General features: G+C 43.5%; 1 protein-coding gene across 1 annotated transcript in view; it reads right to left on the bottom strand.

Moving 5' to 3' along the window:
* The window catches only part of PKHD1L1 (PKHD1 like 1), a 216,907-nt gene that overhangs the window by 78,737 nt on the left and 113,947 nt on the right, over positions 1–24,223 (bottom strand). Inside the window, exons 36-42 of the mRNA XM_073590061.1 lie at positions 22,843–23,088; positions 20,613–20,762; positions 19,350–19,527; positions 16,312–16,468; positions 4,973–5,129; positions 4,807–4,886; positions 4,556–4,685 (exon numbers count right to left, since the gene is read on the bottom strand). Of these exons, the coding sequence (XP_073446162.1) occupies positions 4,556–4,685; positions 4,807–4,886; positions 4,973–5,129; positions 16,312–16,468; positions 19,350–19,527; positions 20,613–20,762; positions 22,843–23,088 (1,098 nt within the window). The remainder of the gene's footprint in view (positions 1–4,555; positions 4,686–4,806; positions 4,887–4,972; positions 5,130–16,311; positions 16,469–19,349; positions 19,528–20,612; positions 20,763–22,842; positions 23,089–24,223) is intronic.

Genomic DNA, 24,223 nt, shown 5'->3' with positions numbered 1-24,223 from the left:
AGCAGGCGGCTTCTCATATAACACAGCATTGCCCATCTCTGTCTATTTCCGGACCTTACGATGGGGTATTTTTCCATTATTAACCTGTTGTATACCTTGGTTGTAAACCTGCATGGTTTTCACCCTCACTTATCCCACATTTTGGTGCGGTTGGAGGGGTCCTTGAAGTTGGTTAAATATGGTCTGGGGGATCCAGTGGGATATGGTTTCCTCCATTTGGAATTCAATATGGTTCTGGATCTGGTGAAAGGTGGAGGGGAGTTTCGGCCAGGGCTTGTCGGATCCCCAGGAAATTCAAGTGAACATTGGAACCCTTGCGGTTATGGTGCTCCCGAGCTGGTGGGGTAACGGCTGGGAGTAATTGTTGGTACATTTTATGTTCACTTTATGTTTGGTAATCACTGGATTTTGGGAGCTTCAAGGACTCCTACCAGCGTGTTAATATTATTTATGTTTTGATGTTTCTGGTATGTTTCTTTTAACAAAGGTGTGAATAATAATTAAAAAAAAAAAAAAAAAAAAGGGATCAGTGTATGCCCACCAAGTGCTTATTTTATATTACTTAAGATGGTGGATAGCACAGGCCTGAGTGGATTGCTTGGTGGTTGGGGGGGTCCTTGAAGTTGGTTAGAAGTTGGTCTGGGGGATCCATTGGGATATGGCTTCCTCTTTTTGGAAGTTAATATGGTTCTGGACCTGGTGAAAGGTGGAGGGGAGTTTCGGCAAGAGTTTGTCGGATCCCCAGGAAATTCAAGTGAACATTGGAACCCTTGTGGCTATGGTGCTCCCGAGCTGGTGGGGTAACGGCTGGGAGTAATTGTTGGTACATTTTAAGTTTGGTAATCACCAGATTTGGGAGCTTCAAGGACTCCTACCAGCGTGTTAATATTATTTATGTTTTGATGTTTCTGGTATGTTTCTTTTAATAAAGGTGTGAATAATAATTAAAAAAAAAAAAAAAAAGGGATCAGTGTATGCCCACCAAGTGCTTATTTTATATTACTTAAGATGGTGGATAGCACAGGCCTGAGTGGATTGCTTGGTGGTTGGGGGGGTCCTTGAAGTTGGTTAGAAGTTGGTCTGGGGGATCCATTGGGATATGGCTTCCTCTTTTTGGAAGTTAATATGGTTCTGGACCTGGTGAAAGGTGGAGGGGAGTTTCGGCAAGAGTTTGTCGGATCCCCAGGAAATTCAAGTGAACATTGGAACCCTTGTGGCTATGGTGCTCCCGAGCTGGTGGGGTAACGGCTGGGAGTAATTGTTGGTACATTTTAAGTTTGGTAATCACCAGATTTGGGAGCTTCAAGGACTCCCCCCAGCGTGTTAATGTTATTTATGCTTTGATGTTTATTTTATGTTTATTTTAATAAGAACATGAATTTAAAAAAAAAAAAAAAAAAAGTTATTTGTTTTCCTTTTAGTGGGTCCTTGAAGCTATTTATAAATTGGTCAGTAGGGGTAACCATATTAAGTATGGACCTCTGGGGTGGGGTTCTTGGAGTTGACGCTGAATCAGCGAAAAGAAATTGGGAGTTAAAATTCTGGATCTGGCTTTTGGTTACGGCTCTGGACGGGTAACTCTGGACGGGGTGTTACCCGGGAGCTTTTGGTGGTTGGACTTCCCGGAATGGGATGTTTGGTGCCCTCGAGCTGGTGGTTTACGGCTGTGGGTAACGTGGATTTTTAAGTTCTTGTGTTTTTGCCAAAATATTTAGCCAGAATTTTCGGGGCTCCAAGAACCCTCCCCTCATGTCGTATAAGATTGTGTATTTAATACTTATTGTAAATGTTTATGTTATTTGCTAATAAACTGGCCGCTGACCCCCCCTGGGTTTGGAAGGGTAACCAGTTCAGGTATGGCACCCTGGTTTTTGAGGGGTAATCATCTCAGGTATGGCCCCCTGGTGAGGAGGGTAACCATCTCGGGTATGGCCCCCTGGTATGGAGAGTTGACCATCAAGGTATGGCCCCCTGGTCTCCAGAAGCATTTATATTTTATATAGCTATTTTGCTGTAGTTATCGTATTATCGATTATAACTTGGTAGCATGGCATCGATAAAATTAATCTGTCAGAGCGCTGGAATTTTAATTTAATTACTTGTGTGCACAGACTTTCCATAGCATGTAGAAATGGTTGATGGCTTTATTAGGCGCTGTTGATGGGGTCGATTCCATTTAAGGTGTCAAATGGCCTCTCTGGTGGCGGTTTAGGAGTCAGGTGGAAGTTGCAGGCAAGTTAAGGTGGACTCATTTTAACTAATAGAGGATGTAAAACCTCATGGTGGTGAACAGGCTCGGCTTTGGTGGCCAGCCTCAAGGACGTTGTAATGGTGACGTCAATCAGGGGCGGCCACAGTGGTTAAGCACAGGAGTGAGGATAATGGGGTCATTGGTGCCCTGAAAGTTTACTGGCTCTGCTTGAATGGCAAGCCAGTGCATGCCGCACCTTTATGGCTGTCTGTCCTGGTTCTGTATGTCAGACACCAGGGGATATCACAGTACTTGTCAATCCCAATGTACTAGCACTTCACCTGACTCCTACTGTGATTGTGTTAATCCTGTGATTTAAATAAAGCTGTGGCCATTTTGACAACCAAAATAATGTGTTGTGTATTTATTCTAGTGCCTAGGTTTACTGTAGTTATGGTGGTTTTAAGATGGATTGGGGGTCCATCCCATATCCATAAGTTAAGAAACCACTGGAGCCATAGGCGGAGGAGGACATGACTTGGGGATGGGTGGACCTTTACTCCTGCAGCTTTTTTGGTATAGTGTAGATTTTTAATCAAGAGTGATGTTGCTTTAAGAGTAAGAAGCACAGTATGTCTGTGCCTGGTGGGTTACTGTGAGGAGGGTGTTGCTTATATAGGTCAGGAAATCTGTCTCTCTCCCTCTTTCTTGCACAGGATGAACAGGAGGAAGCATTTCCCGCCCACCCGCCCTGTTTATAATCATTGTCCTAAAACGATTTGATTATTGCTTGTATGATGAATGCTTTATTGTATTTTTGAAATTACCATTGTATATTTTGTTCCAGGCTCAATTTTATCATGGCTATAAAGAGTTAACAGCATTAACCTCCTAAGCCCAAGGGAAGGGCCATCTTTCAGCCATGGTTCCCTAGAGGTTTCCTCCACAGGGGGTTTTTCCTCTCTTGAGCGCTGTAAGATGACTCTTTGTGAGTCGGAGGTTTGCCAAGTTAGTCCCCATAATGCTTTTGCAGGGACTTCTAGCTTATAAGTTTACTAAAGTGATTTACTAAAAAAAAAAAGTGTCAAATGTGAATTTATAACCCGTCACAGCTTTGCGGTTTAGGAGTCAGGTGGAAGTTGCAGACAAGTTAAGGTGGACTCATTTTAACTAATAGAGGATGTAAAACCTCATGGTGGTGAACAGGCTCGGCTTTGGTGGCCAGCCTCAAGGACGTTGTAATGGTAACGTCAATCAGGGGTGGTACAGTGGTTAAGCACAGGAGTGAGGATAATAGGGTCATTGGTGCCCTGAAAGTTTACTGGCTCTGCTTGAATGGTAAGCCAGTGCATGCCGCACCTTTATGGCTGTCTGTCCTGGTTCTGTATGTCAGACAGCTGGGGATATCACAGTACTTGTCAATCCCAATGTACTAGCACTTCACCTGACTCCTACTGTGATTGTGTTAATCCTGTGATTTAAATAAAGCTGTGGCCATTTTGACAACCAAAATAATGTGTTGTGTATTTATTCTAGTGCCTAGGTTTACTGTAGTTATGGTGGTTTTAAGATGGAGTGGGGGTCCGTCCCATATCCATAAGTCATGAGATTACTTGCACACTACATGAGATTACTTGCACACTACATGAGATTACTTGCACACTACATGAGATTACTTGCACACTACATGAGATTACTTGCAGAGTAGATGAGATTACTTGCACACTACATGAGATTACTTGCACACTACATGGGATTAATTGCACACTACATGAGATTACTTTCACACTACATGAGATTACTTGCACACTACATGAGATTACTTGCAGAGTAGATGAGATTACTTGCACACTACATGAGATTACTTGCACACTACATGAGATTACTTTCACACTACATGAGATTACTTGCACACTACATGAGATTACTTGCACACTACATGAGATTACTTGCACACTACATGGGATTAATTGCACACTACATGAGATTACTTGCACACTACATGAGATTACTTTCACACTACATGAGATTACTTGCACACTACATGAGATTACTTGCACACTACATGAGATTACTTGCACACTACATGAGATTACTTGCACACTACATGGGATTAATTGCACAGTACATGGGATTACTTGCACACTACATGAGATTCCTTGCACAGCACATGGGATATAGACATTATCTCACAGGATGCAAAGCCTTTGCACGTACAATGATAAAGCAGGGAGCTGATGATAGATGTGAGCTCAGAGTAAAATGATGAACGCAGATGTGGAATGAAGGTACTACAATGGAAATAATTATAAAAGGGAATTTTGGTTTACCTGTTACCATACTTGTTTTTCTACTTATACTTACCATGAAGATCCAATATCCCCTGCCTCACAGCTAACGTCTTAGCTCCGTATAACGGCAACTCAGGAGAACGTATGTGTCCATGTAAGGTGATTATTGCTTTGTGTTGGAATGGAGCGCCCTCAGTTCCAATCTAAACATAGAGGGAAAAAAATGTAATATTGAAATACAGGTGACGATTTCAGTCTAATAATTCCTTCCAACATCCTTCTAATAGCCCACCAATAGCACAGTAAATATAGGGGTATGAGCACCTGAAGAGCGCCACCATCTGTAATCAGGATGTTCTCAGACTGCAGCTCTATATCTGCATCATCAAAAATCAGAGTTCCTCCTGTTTTAAAGAAGAAAAGGGTTTAGCATCAATATATTCAGCCTTTTATTATTTTAATGCCGGGTATGGAAAGCAGTCGCATTTACCTTGAATTAGCAACATCTTCAGTACTGGTGTACTCGTATCCAGCAATATGGTTTGCCCTGTCGTGATGACAGCCAGGGACCCCTCATCTGGTGGAGATTCTCCTCCCCAAGTGTATTTAGAAGACCAGACATCAATGTAGAAAAAATCTGCATTGTCCTAAAAAAAAATTGGGAAAAAAAAATGTAAAAAAGGCAAAAAAATATTGTCTAAAAACTACAATAATACAATATAAGAAATGATTCGGAAAAGATTAATTTAATTATTTGTGCCCCCTCATCTGTAACTGTATCTAATATATAAAGCTCAATGTGGGTGTGTATATATATATATATATATATGTGTGTGTATGTCCGGGATTGGCATCCGCACCGTCGCAGCTACAGCCACAAAATTTGGCACAGTCACACGTCTGGACCCCGAGAGCGTCATAGGCTATGTTGTGAGGCGAAATTTTAACCCCGCGTGTTCCAATTCACCAAACAATTTTGCCCCTATCTACATAATGGGGAAAAAGTGAAAGGAAAAGTGTTGGAGGCAAATTGACAGCTGCCAAATGTGAACAAGGGGGACTGAAAGAATGAGAGCGATGGCGCCAAAGAGTATATACTGTACAGTTGCTAAGGTGGGGCCCTGACATGGGATACTCACCACACACGGGGATATGAACACACATACAAAATGCGCCACACACTACCACGTGCTTCACCACATATACCATCCAAAGCACACATTTCACCACACATACACCAACCTCACGACATAAAAGTCGAAACACAAAAGGCGCCACTCAAAACTCGCCACGCTGTCCCAGAGCTGTTTAAAAGATGAAAAATGAGCTGTGATTGGTTGCTATCAGCAAAAGTTTTCTTTGTAGACAGTTGTGGTATCTGAGGCCTATTATTCTTATCATTTCTATGGTGTTATCATCCTTCTGTAAAGCTGGAAATAACACAATTTATTACCGTGCCAACACAGACCACCCTCTGACACAGACTGCAGGGGGAGCCCAGTATCACACAGGATAGGGTTAGATACACAGCTCAGCAGTCAGTATCACACAGGATAGGATTAGGTACACGGCTCAGCAGTCAATATCACAAAGGATAGCGTTAGATACACTGCTCAGCAGACAGTATCACACGGGATAGGATTAGATATACAGCTCAGCAGTCAGTATCACACAGGATAGGATTAGATTCATGGCTGAGCAGTCACTAATACACATAGAATCATAGAATGGTAGAGTTGGAAGGGACCTCCTGGGCCATCTGTTCCAACCCCCTGCTCAAAGCACGATTCGCTAAATCATCCCAGTCAGATGTCTGTCCAGCCTCTTTTTGAAGACTTCCATTGAAGGAGAACTCACCACTTCTCGTGGCAGCCTGTTCCACTCACTGATCACTCTAACTGTCAAAAAGTGTTTTCTAATATCTAATCTGTGTCTCCTCCCATTCAGTTTCATCCCATTTCTTCTAGTCTTTCCTTGTGCAAATGAGAATAAAGTTGATCCTTCTACAATGTGACAGCCCTTTAGATATTTGTAGACAGCTATTAAGTCTCCTCTCAGTCTTCTCTTTTGCAAACTAAACATTCCCAAATCCTGCAACCTTTCCTCGATGCAACCTTTATACGATAGGATTAAGCCCCCGTCACACACAGCGATCTCACTAGCGAGATCGCTGTGTGTGACAGCTATCAGCGACCGGCCCCCCTGCTGGGTATCGCTGATCGCTGCTGAAATGTCTGGACATTTTTGGGGTCGCTGGTCTCCCGCTGGCCAACACGCATCACTACACATCAGGTTTCTAAGGGGGCGCGCTGTGCCTAGAAACCCCATGTGTATCTTAGTTACCAGCGCGCTGATGCAGGGAGCTGGTAACCAAGGTACACATCGGGTTTCTAAGTGCTGCGCGCCCCTTAGAAACCCGATGTGTACCTTGGTTACCAGCTCCCTGCATCAGCACAATGGTAACTAAGATACACTGCGGGTAACTAAGCGACGTGCGTCGCTTGTTACCCACGTGTCGCTGGTCCTGATCGCTGGTGAAGCTGCCTGTTTGACAGCTCACCAGCGATCCTGACAAGGTGATATTGTTATCGGGATCGCTGGTGAGTCGCTATGTGTGACGGGGCCCTTAGATACACAGCTCAGCAGAAAGTATCACACAGGAGAGGATACTTGGGTAATCGTTTAGTTAATTTGTGTTGTAAATCTGTAGTGTTGAATATATGATGTGAAATGTTTTTATGTGCAATATAATTATAATTTGTTATAACTAACCACAGTTGGTTACTATGCCCAGGCAACGCTGGGCTCTTCAGCTAGTTTTCTATAAAACAATAAGCGACTGACTCTATAGTCGTGGCCAAAAGTATTGAAACTGGCCTTCAGAGTTTGCTGCTTCAGTGTTTTTTGATGTTTTAGTTGGATAGCTCTGTGGTTACTGAAGTATAATTATCAGCTTTTGTTACATTTTGTAAACTTTGAATGACAAATACATCAAGTTTATGCAAAGACTAGAGATGAGTGACTTTGCCTTTTTTAGGGTCGAGTCGGGTTTCATGAAACCCGACTTTCGCAAAAGTCGGGTCGAACGAAATCGGCCGACTATAGCGAAAAGTCGGGGGTCCGACTGAAACACGAAACCCAATGCAAGTCAATAGGGAAGCAAAATCGGCAGGGAGTGGAGGACAGTAAACACACCTACAATGCCCATTTTAATGCCAAAAACATCAATTCTTATTACTGAAGCTTGTCAACCTTAATTTATTTCATAATAATAGTTACGCATTGAAAACTGGGGGTTATTTGGCTAAAGTTGTGGGGGGGTAGGGCTGGCTCCAGGTTTTCGTGTGCCCTGGGCCAAAGAGTGTCAGTGCGCCTTTTTAACACATACCACAACTCATGATGCTCCGATACGGCACAGAAATATAGGTATAGTACAATAACAAATACTTCACTGCTTACATGACATGACTGATCTATTTTAAATTATACAATAGCTCAAAAAAAGGACAGTATATTACTCCATACAGTAATATGGCCACCACATTGTGCGCCATACAGAATAATGAGCCCCATATATTTCTCCATAAAGATTAATTTGTCACATAACGTTCCATACAGTATATGATGAGCTCCACATAATGCTACATTATATGATGGTCCCCATGGACGATGCTCCAGTGTCTTATGGGCCCAAATAATGCTCCATATATAATGGGCCCCATTTGTAATGCTCCAGTGTATAATGTGCCCCATAGATGCTGCTCCAGTATCTGATCTGCCCCATTTAGAATGCTCCAGTATATGATGGGCCCCATGGATGATGCTCCAGTGTATGATGGGCCCTAATAATGCTCAATATATAATGGGCTCCATTTCTAATGCTCCAGTGTATAATAAGCCCCGTAAATGCTGTTCATTATGGATTACACCAGAATCTAAATAGCAAAAAAGGTTACTGTATCAGAAGCATACAGCTGTATACAGTGTTGGCCAAATTTGAAATCTCAGTATATATTTCTGGAGTCACCCTCAGACGCTCACTCAGTCTGGGTTTGACCATAATAAACTATGTTGTAAAAAAGGTACTGGATAACAAGATGGCAAGTATATATATTATAGGGTACAATTGAAATCTCCGTATACATAGTCCCATAGTCACTCTAAGATGCTTACTCAGTATGGATTTGACCGTAATACTAAATGTCGAACAAAGGTACTGTATAACAAGATACAAGCTGTATCGAGTATAGGGTAAAAATTGGTATCTCCGATTCACCGTATATATAGAAGACGTAAACCACACATGCTCACTCCCAATGGATGATACCGTAATAACAAATTTTTAACAAAGGTACTGTATCAGCACATACCAGGTGTATCCAGTCTAGGGGCAATTGTAAATTTCTGTCTATACTTCCGGAGTCAGACAGACACTCACAGGCTCACTATGTATTACACCAGAATTTAAAAAGTAGAAAAAGGGAAAGGTATTCGAAGCGTACAACAGTATACAGTGTTGTGGTACTTTTAAATCTTCGTTTATATTTCAAACTCAATATGCCAGTCCAGACTCTCCGCTACTGGAAACTACATGGATACAAGTACAGACGGAAAGTTGAGTGTTATCAGAAATTTGGGAATTACTCATCGCGGGAAAACCTCCCGGTAGATGTTGCAGAGGCGATGCAGACCCTCAATTACTGTGTCTGTGGAGACAGCGAAAATGGTTCTTTGTGAAGAAAGAATTGCTTTATCGCAGCAGCGTGGATCACATCACCGTTACTCGTCTCCATCAAATTATGATCAGAGGGAGAGATGTTGACATGGTCCTCACTGCCTATCATGATGTGTCTGGTCATTTTGGAGTGCAAAAGACAGAAGCCACAGGCCGTAGGCGATTCTATTGGATTGGCATGAGAGGAGACATTGAAAAAAGGTGGCAGGAATGTCACACGTCTGTGACTATCACAACTGTGAAAGGTGATCATAAAGCACCACTGCATCTGCTTGTAAGTTGACGTCCATTACAAATGGTAGCCATTGATCATCTGAAGGTAGAGGCCAGCAGGACAGGCCATAGCTACATCTTAACCATCATCGATCAATACACCAAATTTCTAGTGGCCGTCCCTGTGAAGGATTTAACTGTCCAGACTACACAGCGGTGGAGCAGGGAGAGGTAAGTATTGCAACTTGCAAGTGCTGTGGCCATGACCAAGCGGGGGGGCACACTCGTGGTCAACGGTACTGGCACAGAGCCCCTCATAGTACGCTGGTGTGTCTGACGGCGAGTGGGCCCCCCCACCGTCAGAGACACGTATTGTACTATGAGGGGCCCTGTGCCAGTGCCGTCGGCCATCAGTGGGCCCATCCACCTGTTCAGAGCAACGGCACTTGCCCGGGTGCGCCAGGTGTTGACCCCAGCCTTGGGGGGGGGGCAGCCCAGTTAGGGAGGTTTAAAAAATGTCATGTTGATGTGTAGGCTGGACATTCAGCTGCTGCAAATGGCGGAATTGGGCAAGTCCGAGGAAGAGGACGACAAAAGTGAGGCAGTTTTCTGGAAACCTATGTGTCATCAGGGGAAGGTGGGACAAAATCCGTTGAAACCCATGCATGGTTCATTTTAATGAAAGTTAGATCATCAACATTTTGGGTCAACGGACGGGTCCTTTTTTCTGTCAGGATTGATCCAGCAGCCCTGAAGGCTCTTTTAGACTCCAAAGGAATTAGCCACAATGGATACAAAAAGAAAAAAACGGATGGCACTCACCGGTTAAAAACCTCTTTATTCCAATACTTTAAAACATCGGCATAGGGAGGATGGGAGCAGTAGTGGAAAGGACGACAGCCGTTTCACGCTGCAGTAGCGCTTCTACTGGTGACCAGTAGATGCGCTACTGCAGCGTGAAACGGCTGTCGTCCTTTCCACTCCTGCTCCCATCCTCCCTATGCCGATGTTTTAAAGTATTGGAATAAGGAAGTTTTTAACCGGTGAGTGCCATCCGTTTTTATCTTTCAGATAACACACTAGCAACAGGGCAAGCGAGCCCCTGTAAGGCATAGTGTGCCAATTCAGGCCAGGTGTCCAGTTTAGAGGCCCAATAGTCAAAGGGGAATGACCTGTGAGGGAGAACATCGATATGGGAGGAGAAGTAGTTTGTAACCATAGTTGACAACTACTGTCTCCTGTCACTTGTAATTGATGCAGTATTAGCAGTCGTGTGAGCAGTTCTTGAGAAATCATTCCACAACCTGGTCATTAAACCCCTGTCTCCAACGCCACTTTGGCTGTGTGCACCACGAACACCTCTTCCATTGTGTCCACTACGGCTCGTGGGAGAACCAGCACCGCTGTTGTGTGCTGGGAAAGCCTCAAACAAACGGTTTACCAGAGTTGCTTGTTTGTTAGCCAATATTATCTCTAGGTTCTCCTGTGGCATGATGTTGTGTGTAATTTGCCTTTGTAGTGTGGATCGAGGATGCTGGCCAGCCAGTAGTCGTCATCCTTCATCATTTTGGCAATGCGGGGGTCCCTTTTTAGGATCCGCAAGGCATAATCACACATGTGGGCCAATGTTCCAGGTGTCAATAATGCACTGCCACTGCTGGGTGGAGGAGCACTTTCTGGCAAATCCACATCCCTACAGTCACGCACAAACACTGTACCTGACCTTGGAACGCCAACATTTTCTCTTGCCCCCTGAGAAGCATCCTCCTGCCCAAAATAATCATCCCCCTCATCCTCTTCCTCTTCTTCCTCCACATCATCCAGGACAGTTCCCTGACCAGACAATGACTGACTGTAAGCAAGGCTTCCCTCCTCCTCCTCCTGTTCCTCCTCCTCTGCTGCAGACACCAGATCCTTAATGTGCGTCAAACTTTGCATGAGCAGACGCATAAGTGGGATGCTCATGCTTATGATGGCGTCGTCTGCGCTTACCAGCCGTGTGCATTCCTCAAAACACTGAAGGACTTTACAGAGGTCTTTCAGCTTTGACCACTGCACACCCAACAATTCCATGTCTTCCCTCAAACTGCCTGCCCGTGTTTCCTCGCACAAATGCATTACAGCCTGTCTCTGTTCGCACAGCCTCTCAACCATGTGCAGGGTGGAGTTCCACCTTGTTGCAATGTCTATGATTAGGCGGTGCTTGGGGAGGTGGAGCAATCGCTGCAGCTTCTGCATACGACTGAAATGTACGGCCGAGCGATGGATGTGCAAGCACAGTCTTCGCACCTTATGGAGCAGTGATGTTAACTCCGGATAATTATTAAGGAAGCCCTGTACCACCAGTGTGAGCCAGGCAAGGTATGTTTGTAAGTTTTGCACGGGCTATGGGTGCCACAAAATTACGGCCGTTATCACTGACTACCTTACCTGCCTCAAGATGTAGACTGCCCAGCCATGACTCAGTTTGTCGCTGCAAGTAGTCGGCCAGTACCTCCGCGGTGTGTCTGTTGTCGCCCAAACACATCATCTTCAACACAGTCTGCTGACGCTTACCACTAGCTGTTCGATAGTGGGACACCTCGTGTGCAACAATGCCAGCTGTGGATGGATTGCTCGTGCGACTGCACTCTGTGTACGAGCTTTCGCTTATGGAGGAGGAGGAGGTGGAGGGTCGAAAGCCTACAGCCAACTGTTTCCTATACCGTGGGCTAGGCAGCACTGTTCCACCGCCGCTGTCCCCTGTGGAGCCTGCATCCACCACATTAACCCAGTGCGCAGTGATGGACATGTAACGGCCCTGGCCATGCCTACTGGTCCATGCATCTGTTGTGAGGTGCACCTTTCCAATCACTGACTGTTTGAGTGCATGGACAATGCGGTCTTTCACATGCCGGTGGAGAGCAGGGATGGCTTTTCGAGAAAAGAAGTGCTGACTAGGTAGGTCATAGCGTGGGACAGCATAGGCCATGAGCTCGCGGAAAGGTTCGCTTTCAACCAAACAGTAGGGCATCATCTCTAATGAGATTAGTTTGGCAATGCAGGCGTTCAAACACAGTGTACGCGGATGAGAGGATGAGTACTTTCATGTTCTACTCAGAGTGACTGGTAGGGTGAGCTGCACTGGAGAGCTGCATATGGGGGAAGGAGCGGTGGACCGGATGGAGTGAGAGGGGGTTGGTGATGGTATTGGTGGTGATGGCCTAGATTCAGTGTTGTGTTGCAAAACCATTGTGATTCCCTGAGTGCTTTGGCCTTGCGACGACACCTCCACATTTAGTGCTGGTGGTGTGCTTAACGGTGGCGGTGGTCTTACAGTGGGGGAAGCGATGGAGCATTGCTGGCTACCTTCAGTCGCAGCAGGTGCACATGTGGTACCTGAGGTTTTGTAGTCCGTCCATGCTTGTAAGTGCATGTTAATTAAATGTCTAATCATGCAATTGGTATTCAAATTTCTGAGTTGTTTACCTCGGCTAAAGGTCCTTCCGCACTTCTTACAGGTAACCTTTGCCTCATCAGTAGGATTTTGGACAAAGAAGTGCCACACTGCACTCTTCCTACTATGGTATACATTTTCTGGCCTTGCAAGCTGTGCTAAGTTGACTGTCTGGCCAAGCTGTCCTGTAACTCTTAGTTTTTGGTCCACGTTTTTGGACAGCTACGGGCCTGCCAGGTAACCGCTGCTGCGATGTCAATGCCTGCTGCGGATCCTTCTCCTTATCTGAACTATTGCCAGCGCCACCCTCCTCCCCCAATGGATGCCAATCCGGGTCAAGAACTGGGTCATCCATCACCTCCTCTTCAAAGAAATCTGCACCTTCCTCTTTACCTTCCTCTGTGTCACCGTGTAAGGTGGTATAGTATGCGGGAAGGGGCACCTGAGTTTCATCAGGGTCAGATTCTGGCTCAGTAGACTGCGAGGGCAATGTAGTGCTCTGGGTCAATGTACCAGCAGTATCATCTAGCAGTGGCTGTGCATCAGTGCACTCCATGTCAGATTCATCTTGGACTGGGGAATTCAGGATTTGACTGGATAACCCAGGCATGGTATGTGAAAAGAGCTCCATAGAGTAATCTGAAGTGTGGGCTGCCGCATCCTTAACTTTTGGTGGGGGTGAAGGACACAAGGAAAGGTGTTTTTCCTGACCAGAACCCTGCACTGATGACTCCGTGCTTGCAGGTTTCGAACGTTCAGAAGAGGAGGCAATAGAGCTGGTGGCTGTTTCGGCAATGTACGCCAAAACCTGTTCCTGATGCTCCGGCTTTAAAAGCGGTTTTCCTACTCCAAGAAAATAGAACCTTACAGGCCTTCTTGGGACTGACGATGACGCAGGCTCAACACCTCCTGCCTTAGCTGCTATTGTGCTTTTGCCAGAACCAGCCGATGCACCACCACCATCAGTACCAGCTGCGCCCCCCTACCCACGTCCGCGGACTCTTCCACCATACTTCCTCATGTTCGGGAAACTGTACCAAAAATACCAGCAGAGAGATGGTACTGTATGAGGAGCGTCCAGCCGTGTAAAGTGTATTAAAAAAATTAAATCTACGTATATATTTTGTTAGTCACAGACACTCTCACAGTATGTATTTGACCATTATCCAACAAGCAGATATACAGAACTGTATCAGAAGTGTAAAGCTGTATGCGTTTTTTGTGTAACTAACAATCTCCATATATGTATTTACTGAGTGTCACACACACACGCTGACTCTTTATAGAGGTGACTGTAATGCGAACGGCAGATATACAATACTGTTTGAGAATCGGACTGCTCTATACGGTGTCTGTATGGAAAATTGTCAATCTCCGTCTATTTTTATATGGAGGGACACACGCTGTCTCTGTCTAGTTTTGACCGTCATCAAACAGCAGATATACGAAACTGTTTGAAAAGCGGACAGCTCTCTAAGGTGTAGGTCTGGAAAAATGGAAAATCTCCTCAGCTTGTTTTTCCAGAGTCACACACAGATAGCTTCTATTTGTCCGTGATACCAGCCGGTACACGGTAGTGTGTGAGGAGCGTACACCGCTATACGTTGTCTGTATGGAAAATTGTCAATCTCCGTCTATTTGTATACGGAGTGACACGCTGTCTCTGTCTAGTTTTGACCGTTATAAAACAGCAGATATACGAAACTGTTCGAAAAGCGGACAGCTCTATAAGGTGTAGGTCTGGAAAAATGGAAAATCTCCTCGGCTTGTTTTTTCAGAGTCACACCCAGATAGCTTCTATTTGTCCGTGACACCAGCCGGTACACGGTAGTGTATGAGGAGCGTACACCGCTATACGGTGTGTGAAAAAATGAACGCTCGGTAACTCACCAGAACAAAATAATAAAAGTTGGAGTGCTTTGAAAAAAGCAGTTTGAACAGCAGTGTGCACACAGCAATGCAGCTAGCAGGTAGCCTTAAAAGGCAGCCTAATCACCACCAGCGCTGCTGCACACAACAAAAATCCTCCCCTTTCACTGCACACTAACTGTACAGTGAAAAGCGCTATCAGCAGAAGCAAATTTTTTTTATTCTTCCCTGCCTAACGCTCTCCCTATTCAGAATCAGCAGCAGCACCTCTCCCTATTCTAAGATCGGCAAAAGTAAGATGGTGGCCGGCGGTCACGGCCTTTTATACCCACTGTGACACCACACAAAGCCAATCACTTCAATGCCCTTCTCTAAGATGGTGGTGGCCACTGCCCATGTCATCGCGTTGCCCACAGTGTGCGTCCACCTTCATTGGCTGAGATAAGGCGCTGGAAGCATTATTTGAAACGCAACTTTGGCGCTTGGCAACCTCATGGCCGACCTCACACTATGGTCGAGTTTCGATCGGCGAAACCTGACTTTAGCTAAAGTCGGTGGTTTTTGAATTTGACCGACCCGTTTCGCTCAACTCTAGCAAAGGCTCAATATTTTCAGGATTTTAACCCATATTTTTCAAGACTTCTGCCTTTTCCCCCCGGCAGCTAGATATCAGCTTCTGGGCCAAATCCTGAGCGACGACCGCCCATTCTTGCCTAATCAGTGCTTGGAGATTATCACAATTTGTGTTTTTGCTTGACCACCCACTTTTTTGATGATTGATACCTGGTTCTCAATGCAATCGAGATCTGGAGTGTTTCCTGGCCATGGACTCAAAATTTTGATGTTTTAAAAGCTCACCAAGCCACTTTTGTCTTAAGACATGATCTCCATCATGCTGGAAAAAGCCTTGTTAATCACCAAATTGCTCCTGGCTCGTTGGGAGAAGCTGCTCTTGGAAGAGGTTTAGATACAATTTTTTTTTGTATATGGCAGCGTTCTTAGGCAAAATTGTGAGTGAGCCTCCTACATGGATGAAAAGCCCCCCCAATGAGAATGGTCTCAGGAAGCTTTACTGTTGGCATGACACAGGACTCAAAGAATCGCTCAACTTTCGTTTTCTGGACAATCATTCTTTCAGATGCCCCAGTCTTGAGGGGCTTCATCAGAGAATGCAACTTTACAGGAAGTACAGGGATCGGGCTACAGAGGACTGGGGTAAAGTTTGGGGTCAACATAGTAATGACTGAATCTTTGCATAAACTTGATGATGATGATCAATAAAAGTTAAATAAAACTTATGAAATGTTTCTGAAGTGCGACTGTACATGAACAACTACCCAAACAGATGTTTAATACCCCCAATAATAGGATATAACTGATTTGCTATATTTGGCATATTGACACAGGTACCCGTCTCAATTTTTCCATAGTGCACCCGCTTACATGTTTTGAGCTTATTCGCCATGTTTTGAAGATTATTCGTTTATCGTCAGATTTTTTTATAATGTACTATCCTGGACCATCTTTTACCCTCTCTCTTCCGTGTATCCTCCAATTTTGTTATCATGTTTCTTACCATCTTAGCAATACCTTGGCCTTCAAAATATATGGTGACTTTGGCTCTTTGGGAAGGAGAATGCGCACTTGTTCTACACACGATCTGTGTGGCATTGGCCGAATGAACGTTACATGCGGATTGTGCTATGGTGACAGTGATGGCGGAGGTGTTAGTGCTGTTAAGGAAAGAAAGGAGAAAATGAATTAATTATTGTCATATTAATAAAAGTCCTAGTCAAGAAGGTGGAAAACCTCATGCCTTTTCGTGGAATTAGTCTTAATGCTGTTGCCTATGAGCGATCCTCACTATAACCACATAACAGCAATTCCATTGATGTTATGATGGGTCCATTAATGCAGAATTAATGTATAGGTCTATTAGTTTCACATGTTGGAACAGATCACAAAATATATGCTTAGCTAAAGTAGATCATTCCTTTCCATCTGCATTTCAATACATCTGACTTGAACTTGGAGAAAGCCCTCCTACTCCCTAACTCTGGCACAGCCCACCAAATTCAACCTTAAAAGGGTTACCTCAATAACAAAGTACATTTTAATTTATAGATATTGGAATAATAATAAGTTCCACAACTGGATGTGATAAAGAAAATGTTCCTGCGTGGATATAATCTTATAAATGTGACCTTACTTTGTACTGTTTAATGGCTGTGTCTGACTGTACTGGGACATGGTCTGAGCATATCACAGCTTCTGGGCAGGAGAAGAAGCAAAAAAGTATACAGATAGGATAAAATAGGATGAGGTAAGAACAGGCTGCTCACACTGCTATCCAACATGTCTATCTGATCTAATACTGGAGGTACCAGGAGTGCTAAAGATAAGAAGTGGCTGCTCACACTGCTCTCTACCCTGTCCATCTAATTTCATACTGTAGATACCAGGAGTGCTGAGGTAAGAAGATACCACTCACATTACTGTCCACCTTGTTTTTCTGATCTAACAATGGAGATACCAGGGGTGTCAAGGTAAGAAGAGGCTACTCACACTGCTGTCCACCTTGTCTATCTGATCTCATACTGTAGATGCCACGAGTACTGAGGTAAGAAGATGCCATTCACATTACTGTCCACCTTGTTTTTCTGATCTAATACTGGAGATACCAGCGGTGCCAAGGTAAGGAGAGGCTGTTCACTCTTATGTCTAACCTGTATATTTGACTGCATACTGGAGATACCATGTGCAGTAGGACGATCCTATGCGTGGACCTGGAGGTACCTATACCTTGTATTATCATTCATATAGACAGGGTGTACAGCAGTATGAGCAGCCTCTTCTTACCTCACCAACCATGCTTGTCCTAACAGTCTATGACAGACTTCTGTCAGTGTAACAAGGCGGCGGCCATTATAATTCTTGAGTCATTAACTCCATAGACAAAACAATTAGGAATTGCTAATTAACAATTTTTAAGAATTTCTTTATAATGAATTTTCCCTTAGTTATCTATTTGTTTGTTTTCCCAGAAAAATTTTTTAAGAATAGCTTAGTTGAACATCTACAAAGATCAGATAGACAATCAATTTTTCATCCAGATTTTTTAAGCAAAAACTCCTTTATTATCATTATTATTATTATTATTTATATAGCACCATTAATTCCATGGTGCTGTACATGAGAAGGGGGGGTTACATACAAAGTTATAAATATCGTTATCAGTAAACAAATTTACAATGACAGACTGGTACAGAGGGGAGAGGATCCTGTCCTTGCGGTCTTACATTCTATGGGATAGTGGGGAATAGACAGAAGGTCGGGGGGGGTGCAGCAGCTCTGGTTGTTTGAGGCGGTGGCTCGGGCGGTGGTAAGGTAGCAGAATGGTTATTGCAGGCTGTAAGCTTTCCTGAAAAGATGGGTTTTCAGGTTTCATTTGAAGGATCCGAGGGTGGTGGATAATCGGACGTGTTGAGGCATGGAATTCCAGAGGATAGGGGATATTCGGGAGAAATCTTGGAGGCGGTTGTGTGAGGAACGAATTAGTGTGGGGGAGAGTAGGAGGTCTTGGGAGGATCGAAGATTACATGAGGGAAGATGTTGGGAGATTAGTTCAGAGATATAGGGAGGGGATAGGTTGTGGGTGGCTTTGTAGGTCAGTGTTAGTAGTTTGAACTGGATTCGTTGGTGAATTGGGAGCCAGTGGAGGGATTTGCAGATTGGGGAGACAGGGGAGTTGCGAGGAGAGAGGTGGATTAGTTGGGTAGCAGAGTTGAGGACAGACTGGAGTGGTGCAAGAGAGTTAGCAGGGAGGCCACAGAGGAGAGTGTTGCAGTAGTCAAGGCGGGAGATAATGAGGGCATGTACAAGAGTTTTAGTAGATTGAGGGCTGAGGAAGGGACAGATTCTGGAAATATTTTTGAGTGGGAGGCGACAGGAGGTGGCAAGAGTTTGGACGTGTGGTTTGAAGGACAGGGCAGAGTCGAGAGTTACTCCGAGGCAGCGGATTTCAGGTGCGGGAGAGAGCATGATGCCGTTTACTCTAATAGATAGATCGGGTAGGGAAGATACGCGAGATGGAGGAAAGATAATGAGTTCTGTTTTGTCTACATTGAGTTTTAGGTAGTGAGAGGTGTATTACAGTATGAGAATTGTGGATGAAATTCTACAAAAGTTGTTTTAAACAATCCCTCTTTCTGTGTAATATAAGTGTCCCAATGTCATTTGCACATAAAATAATTACTTAATTACTTTTACGTGACTAGACTTGCCCCCTGCCCCTCTTTCTTTATCTTCGGTGGACGTACAGGCTGCTTTGACTTGACAGACTTGCATTTTTGCATGTGCATTCATCTGTGAAAGGCCGACCACCATGACAAGAAAAACTGGTGGCTTTGTCAAATAGCACCAAATTCAGAACAAAAGGAGGTTTATTGATAAGACAGCAAAGCTCAGGATGCAAGCTATTTTGATAATTAACTATATTTAATAAAATGTTTATTGAGCTACAATGGGCAGTTATCTCCTTTACCACTCACTCCCACTAATATCACCAAACGAGTACTGCCATCATTGGTGGTAACCCACAGATATGGTTGATACCTGAACTTGGATCCGGTGATGGTGAGGTAGGTCCCCCCGGCTGTGCCTCCTCTCTTGGGGGTGACATCAGATATGGTGGGAGTTAACGCAGAAGAGTATGTAAAGGAGTTATTGAGTTGGATAGAGTTATTTTCATTCACCACGCGGACATTACAGCTTTGGGAGGAGGTATTAGTATCTGATGGAAGACATGATGTAAATGGTTAGGATGAACTATAACAAGTTTTACCGTAATGTGTAATACATGGACGTTCTACCTCTAGGTCCTTTTCCTGGACTGATCAGAAGATCTGAAACCCCCTTTGGCTGATTCAAATCAGCCATCATGAGCCACTTCACCATTAAACTTTTAGAGAGATGTCTGATCTTGATCAAGGTTGTCTCTATTGAAGCTTCTAAGTGTTGCAGAAAGAGACAATCCCACCAATTAGAACAATTTGGAAGCTGTGGGTAACCTGCACTGCTGGTATTTTATCAAACAAGAGAGTCCAATTCAAGAGAGGTTATCAGTGCGGTTTATGCTGTATGTGTTTCGCAGTGTTCTTACTTCAAGAGAACCACATAGATCATTGTGGTTCTCCTGAAGAAGGAAGAATACTGCGAAACACGTGGAGAATAAACCGCACTGATAATCTCTCTTGAATTGTACTTCTTTATTGGATACAATACCAGCAGCAACTTACCCACAACTTTCAGATTGTTCTAATATTACCTTGGCCATGCCAACCTGTGGAGCTGCAGCATCTGGGCTGCTTACATAAAACCTTTTACATTGCTGTGTCTCACACAACCGCATCTGGTGAGGGGTTCTGCCTTTTGCGTAATGTTGTAATTTGGATAACACCCTATTGTGCTTTTATTGTTTCCCCAGCTATTTCCTAATCCTAAGTAATTTATGGCCTATCTTGCGGATACACCATAAATTCTGTAGATTAAATTACCCCTATAAATAACATCAATTTTCATTTAACAATAATGTTCCTATATAACTGGAGAAGGATGGATGCCATATATTTAGAGATCTGTTATATTACCCATATTTTGCATTACAGAGATTAACCAAATATTAAAGTGGCTGCCCACTACATCCAATTTGCTATTATCACCTCTGGCTGCTACCAGATGTCAACGGTGTTTGGAGGAAAATTGTCTCTCCCAACTTGATGACTACATTTTGATGCATTTATATGGATTTTTATAATTTTAGTGCATTTTCCTACATTACATAATTAACTGATGATGTTATTATAGCATCTCACTTACCGTTCCTCATGGGCGCTGCACAGTACAGAAAATTTGAATTTGATCTCTCTTGGTCCACTTGACACTCAGAGTTGCAGATAAACACCTTGGACAGTCCATTATCAAATCCAAAGCCAGTGATCGTGAGAATTAACCCACCGCCAAAACTGCCTGTATAGGATTGAGTAGAATTGAGATTCACTAAATGAACACTTTAACACTTTAGGAAATTGTAGAACAGTTTGATGACACCCATTACAGCATTCAAGACCACAGTTTACTGAATAATAAGTTTGTAAAAATATATAAATCACTACAATATCAATATATAAGACAGATCTGCCACCCCTGTAATTCAGGAATTAAAATGAGAAGAGTTTGTTTCCGAGGGAAAAGTTTGCATCTTGGGATCTATAAAGTGGTCGGAGGAATGTGAGCGGGGCACCTAGGGTAACGAAAAAGTGTTTGTACAGTGAATACCAGTCTGGCATAGATCTCTGAGAAGATGAAGAAGGATCGAATCAATGAGGAGAGTAGAGTCAGTGGGCTATCTGGATACCTCCCGAATCAGTGGTCCCAAAGGGGCACATCTCAGAGATTAGAAGGACAGGAGAGTCAATGAAGAAGAGTGTTAGGTAGACAGTGATCCAAGAAGTATCATTTCTCCTTACGGGGAATGACATGCTAAGCATGTCGAGATGAGGAGACTTAAAGCCGCAATGCTCCTCTGGGAGATATGCTAATTATGCAAATTGTCTCTTCAGAGAGGAAGAGGACTAGAACTCTAGTGCCACCTATTGGAAGTAGCAATCCTAAAAGTCAATGTCGACCCTTTAACGAGCCTTATTACATGACTTAAGATAAAAGCCAAGCCAGAATCTCAATTTGCAGACACTGTGTTTCGGGGTACTGCCCCTCGTCAGTGCAAAGTGTGAGATCTGGTTTGGCTGTGAGAGAGGCGTCTGACCGATATCCAAGAAGTATCATTTCTCCTTACGGAGAATGACATGCTAAGCATGTCAAGATGAGGAGACTTAAAGATGCAATGCTCCTCTGGGAAATATGCTAATTATGCAAATTGTCTCTTCAGAGAGGAAGAAGACAAGAACTCTAGTGCCACCTATTGGAAGTAGCAATCCTAAAAGTCAATGTCGACCCTTTAACGAGCCTTGTTACATGACTTAAGATAAAAGCCAAGACAGAATCTCAATTTGCAGACACTGTGCTTCGGGGTACTGCCCCTCGTCAGTTTAGGATTGCTACTTCCAATAGGTGGCACTAGAGTTCTAGTCTTCTACCTCTCTGAAGAGACAATTTGCATAATTAGCATATTTCCCAGAAGAGCATTGCGGATTTAAGTCTCCTCATCTCGACATGCTTAGCATGTCATTCTCCGTAAGGAGAAATGATACTTCTTGGATATCGGTCAGACGTCTCTCTCACAGCCAAACCAGATCTCACACTTTGCACTGACAAGGGGCATTACCCCGAAACACAGTGTCTGCAAATTGAGATTCTGGTTTGGCTTTTATCCTGTCATGTAACAAGGCTCGTTAAAGGGTCGACATTGACTTTTAGGATTGCCACTTCCAATAGGTGGCACTAGAGTTCTAGTCTTCTTCCTCTCTGAAGAGACAATTTGCCTAATTATGTAGACATTGACAAATTGCACAGGAATTGGCTTAGCAGGGAACACCCTTTGTATCAACAGCAGAGCTAAAGGGATTATTTCACAAATATACATTTATTACCTTTTTATGGGATAAGTTAAAAAAGCCGGGATTGGTGGGGGATGGTGGATGGTACCCAGAAGTGGACAAACCATGGTCGCAACCTGGGGCCTCAGAACTAACAGAGATCACTTCTACCTCCATAGCAGGTGAAATTGTGTATTATGATGAGCTATCGAACAGTAAAGGGCCCATTTATTGTTCTTGCACTTGGGCCTTTCTCTTCTCTGTGTCCACCTCTGATGGTACCGCCACTTATCATCATAACAACTGAGGTCCCGTATGGAGGGGTAATATGCACGTGAAACCACTGCTCTGTGGGAGCAGAGGTCATACATGTGTACAACCACTTTCATAAAAGATGGTAAAGCTGGACCCCATTTTTGCAATTAATGAGGGTCCATCTATATAATACATTATCTATTCCGTGGATAGATAGTGTGTTAGTGAAATAATTCAACTGAAATACTAAAATCACAGCCACTTCATCCAGGCACTTTATAATTATATTTAGGACTCACCTTCATTTGGAGACACACCAGTCATACTAAGTTCATAGGTGAACTTTGCACTGGATCTTGCAAACCCCTTCTCATTTTGGAATGAAATAGGGAATGTGCCGCCCCAGTGATCTCCTACAGTGCAGTTTATCTGGCTGTCGGACGCTGCTATGATGGTGCATGTGGCATTGCCAATCGTCACTGTCATTTTTGAGGTATCCAAGCCAAAACCAGAACCGGACACTGTGATGCTGGTCCCTGAAGGTCCTGAGAAACATTATGAGAAACAAGATTCATCATCAGCAGCACATCTTTACATACATTATATTATGGTTTTCATTTTACCTTTGAAAGTGCCTGGCTATTAAACTTTCTACAAAACATGGGCACAATTATTCCTAAAGTGAGGGTCCACTCTTGAACATTGTAGTTTGTATTTTAGTCACTGAGTCTTGGGCTGCGCATAAGTCCTGAGGTCCCAATTCATTAATTTGTTTATGCCAGAATTCTTGAGTAAAATACCTTAAACATTTTTCCAAATTTTGCGTAACATAAAGTTGCACACAAATGTTGTGACTTTTGGTGTTTTCGAAATTTTTGGCTTTGGCCAGCTATGCCAAAATGGCCGCAGTGGTGGGGGAACAGCTGGGATGGGGTGTGGCAAAAGCTGCCCAATAAATTCATAAAAAGTTGCCTGGAGTAAAATTTCTGGCGAGGTGATAAGATGCGCCTAATTAATTATATTGCATGTGCCTCTTGAAGAATTAGGAGTATCGTACTCCTACATGTCCATCATTAAGATTGATGTGAGAAAAGTCAAATTCATTGAATTGGGGCCACAAATAAAAAATTCTGAGACCTGTCTGTTTTTGATTCAAGTCACAACTTAACCTCGCCTATGCAAGTCTATAGATCCATGAAAAATTTGGACAGCATACTGATGCCATCTTCATTGCATCCTAGTGCTGTCTTTTTCTCCTCACTGTTTGCTAGGAGAAACCTGAGTAACTTCAGTCAGTTTTTTTGCATACAACAAAAACTGATGGTAAAACTGATACATGACCAAACACTGATCAACATTTGATCCAAAACACCGATCAAAATTGGTTTGTCTTTTTAACATACGAAAGAAAAACAGGTTTCAGGTTTCATTTATACGTTTTTACAGATTAAAATCACTTACTGTACTCTACAATATTACCATTAAATGAAAATTAAAACGACTGTTACGCTTTACGTTCATTTTCTCTATTGAGTAGGGTTTAGTTCTAGACTTTTTTTGACTGATTCCATAAAAAACATTTACAACTGTGAACAGTGAAAAAATCAAGGGACCAAAAGAAAACAAAAGACACAAAGTTTTTTCATAATTCCGAATTAGGAGTCCATGGATAAGTCATAT

The sequence above is a fragment of the Dendrobates tinctorius genome, unplaced genomic scaffold, assembly GCF_039654945.1.
Source record: "Dendrobates tinctorius isolate UK_male_01 unplaced genomic scaffold, ASM3965494v1 ptg000116l, whole genome shotgun sequence".
In the NCBI taxonomy this organism is placed as follows: Eukaryota; Metazoa; Chordata; class Amphibia; order Anura; family Dendrobatidae; genus Dendrobates; species Dendrobates tinctorius.
Note: the sequence above shows the minus strand (reverse complement) of the source record. Positions and strands in the feature narration are given on the sequence as shown.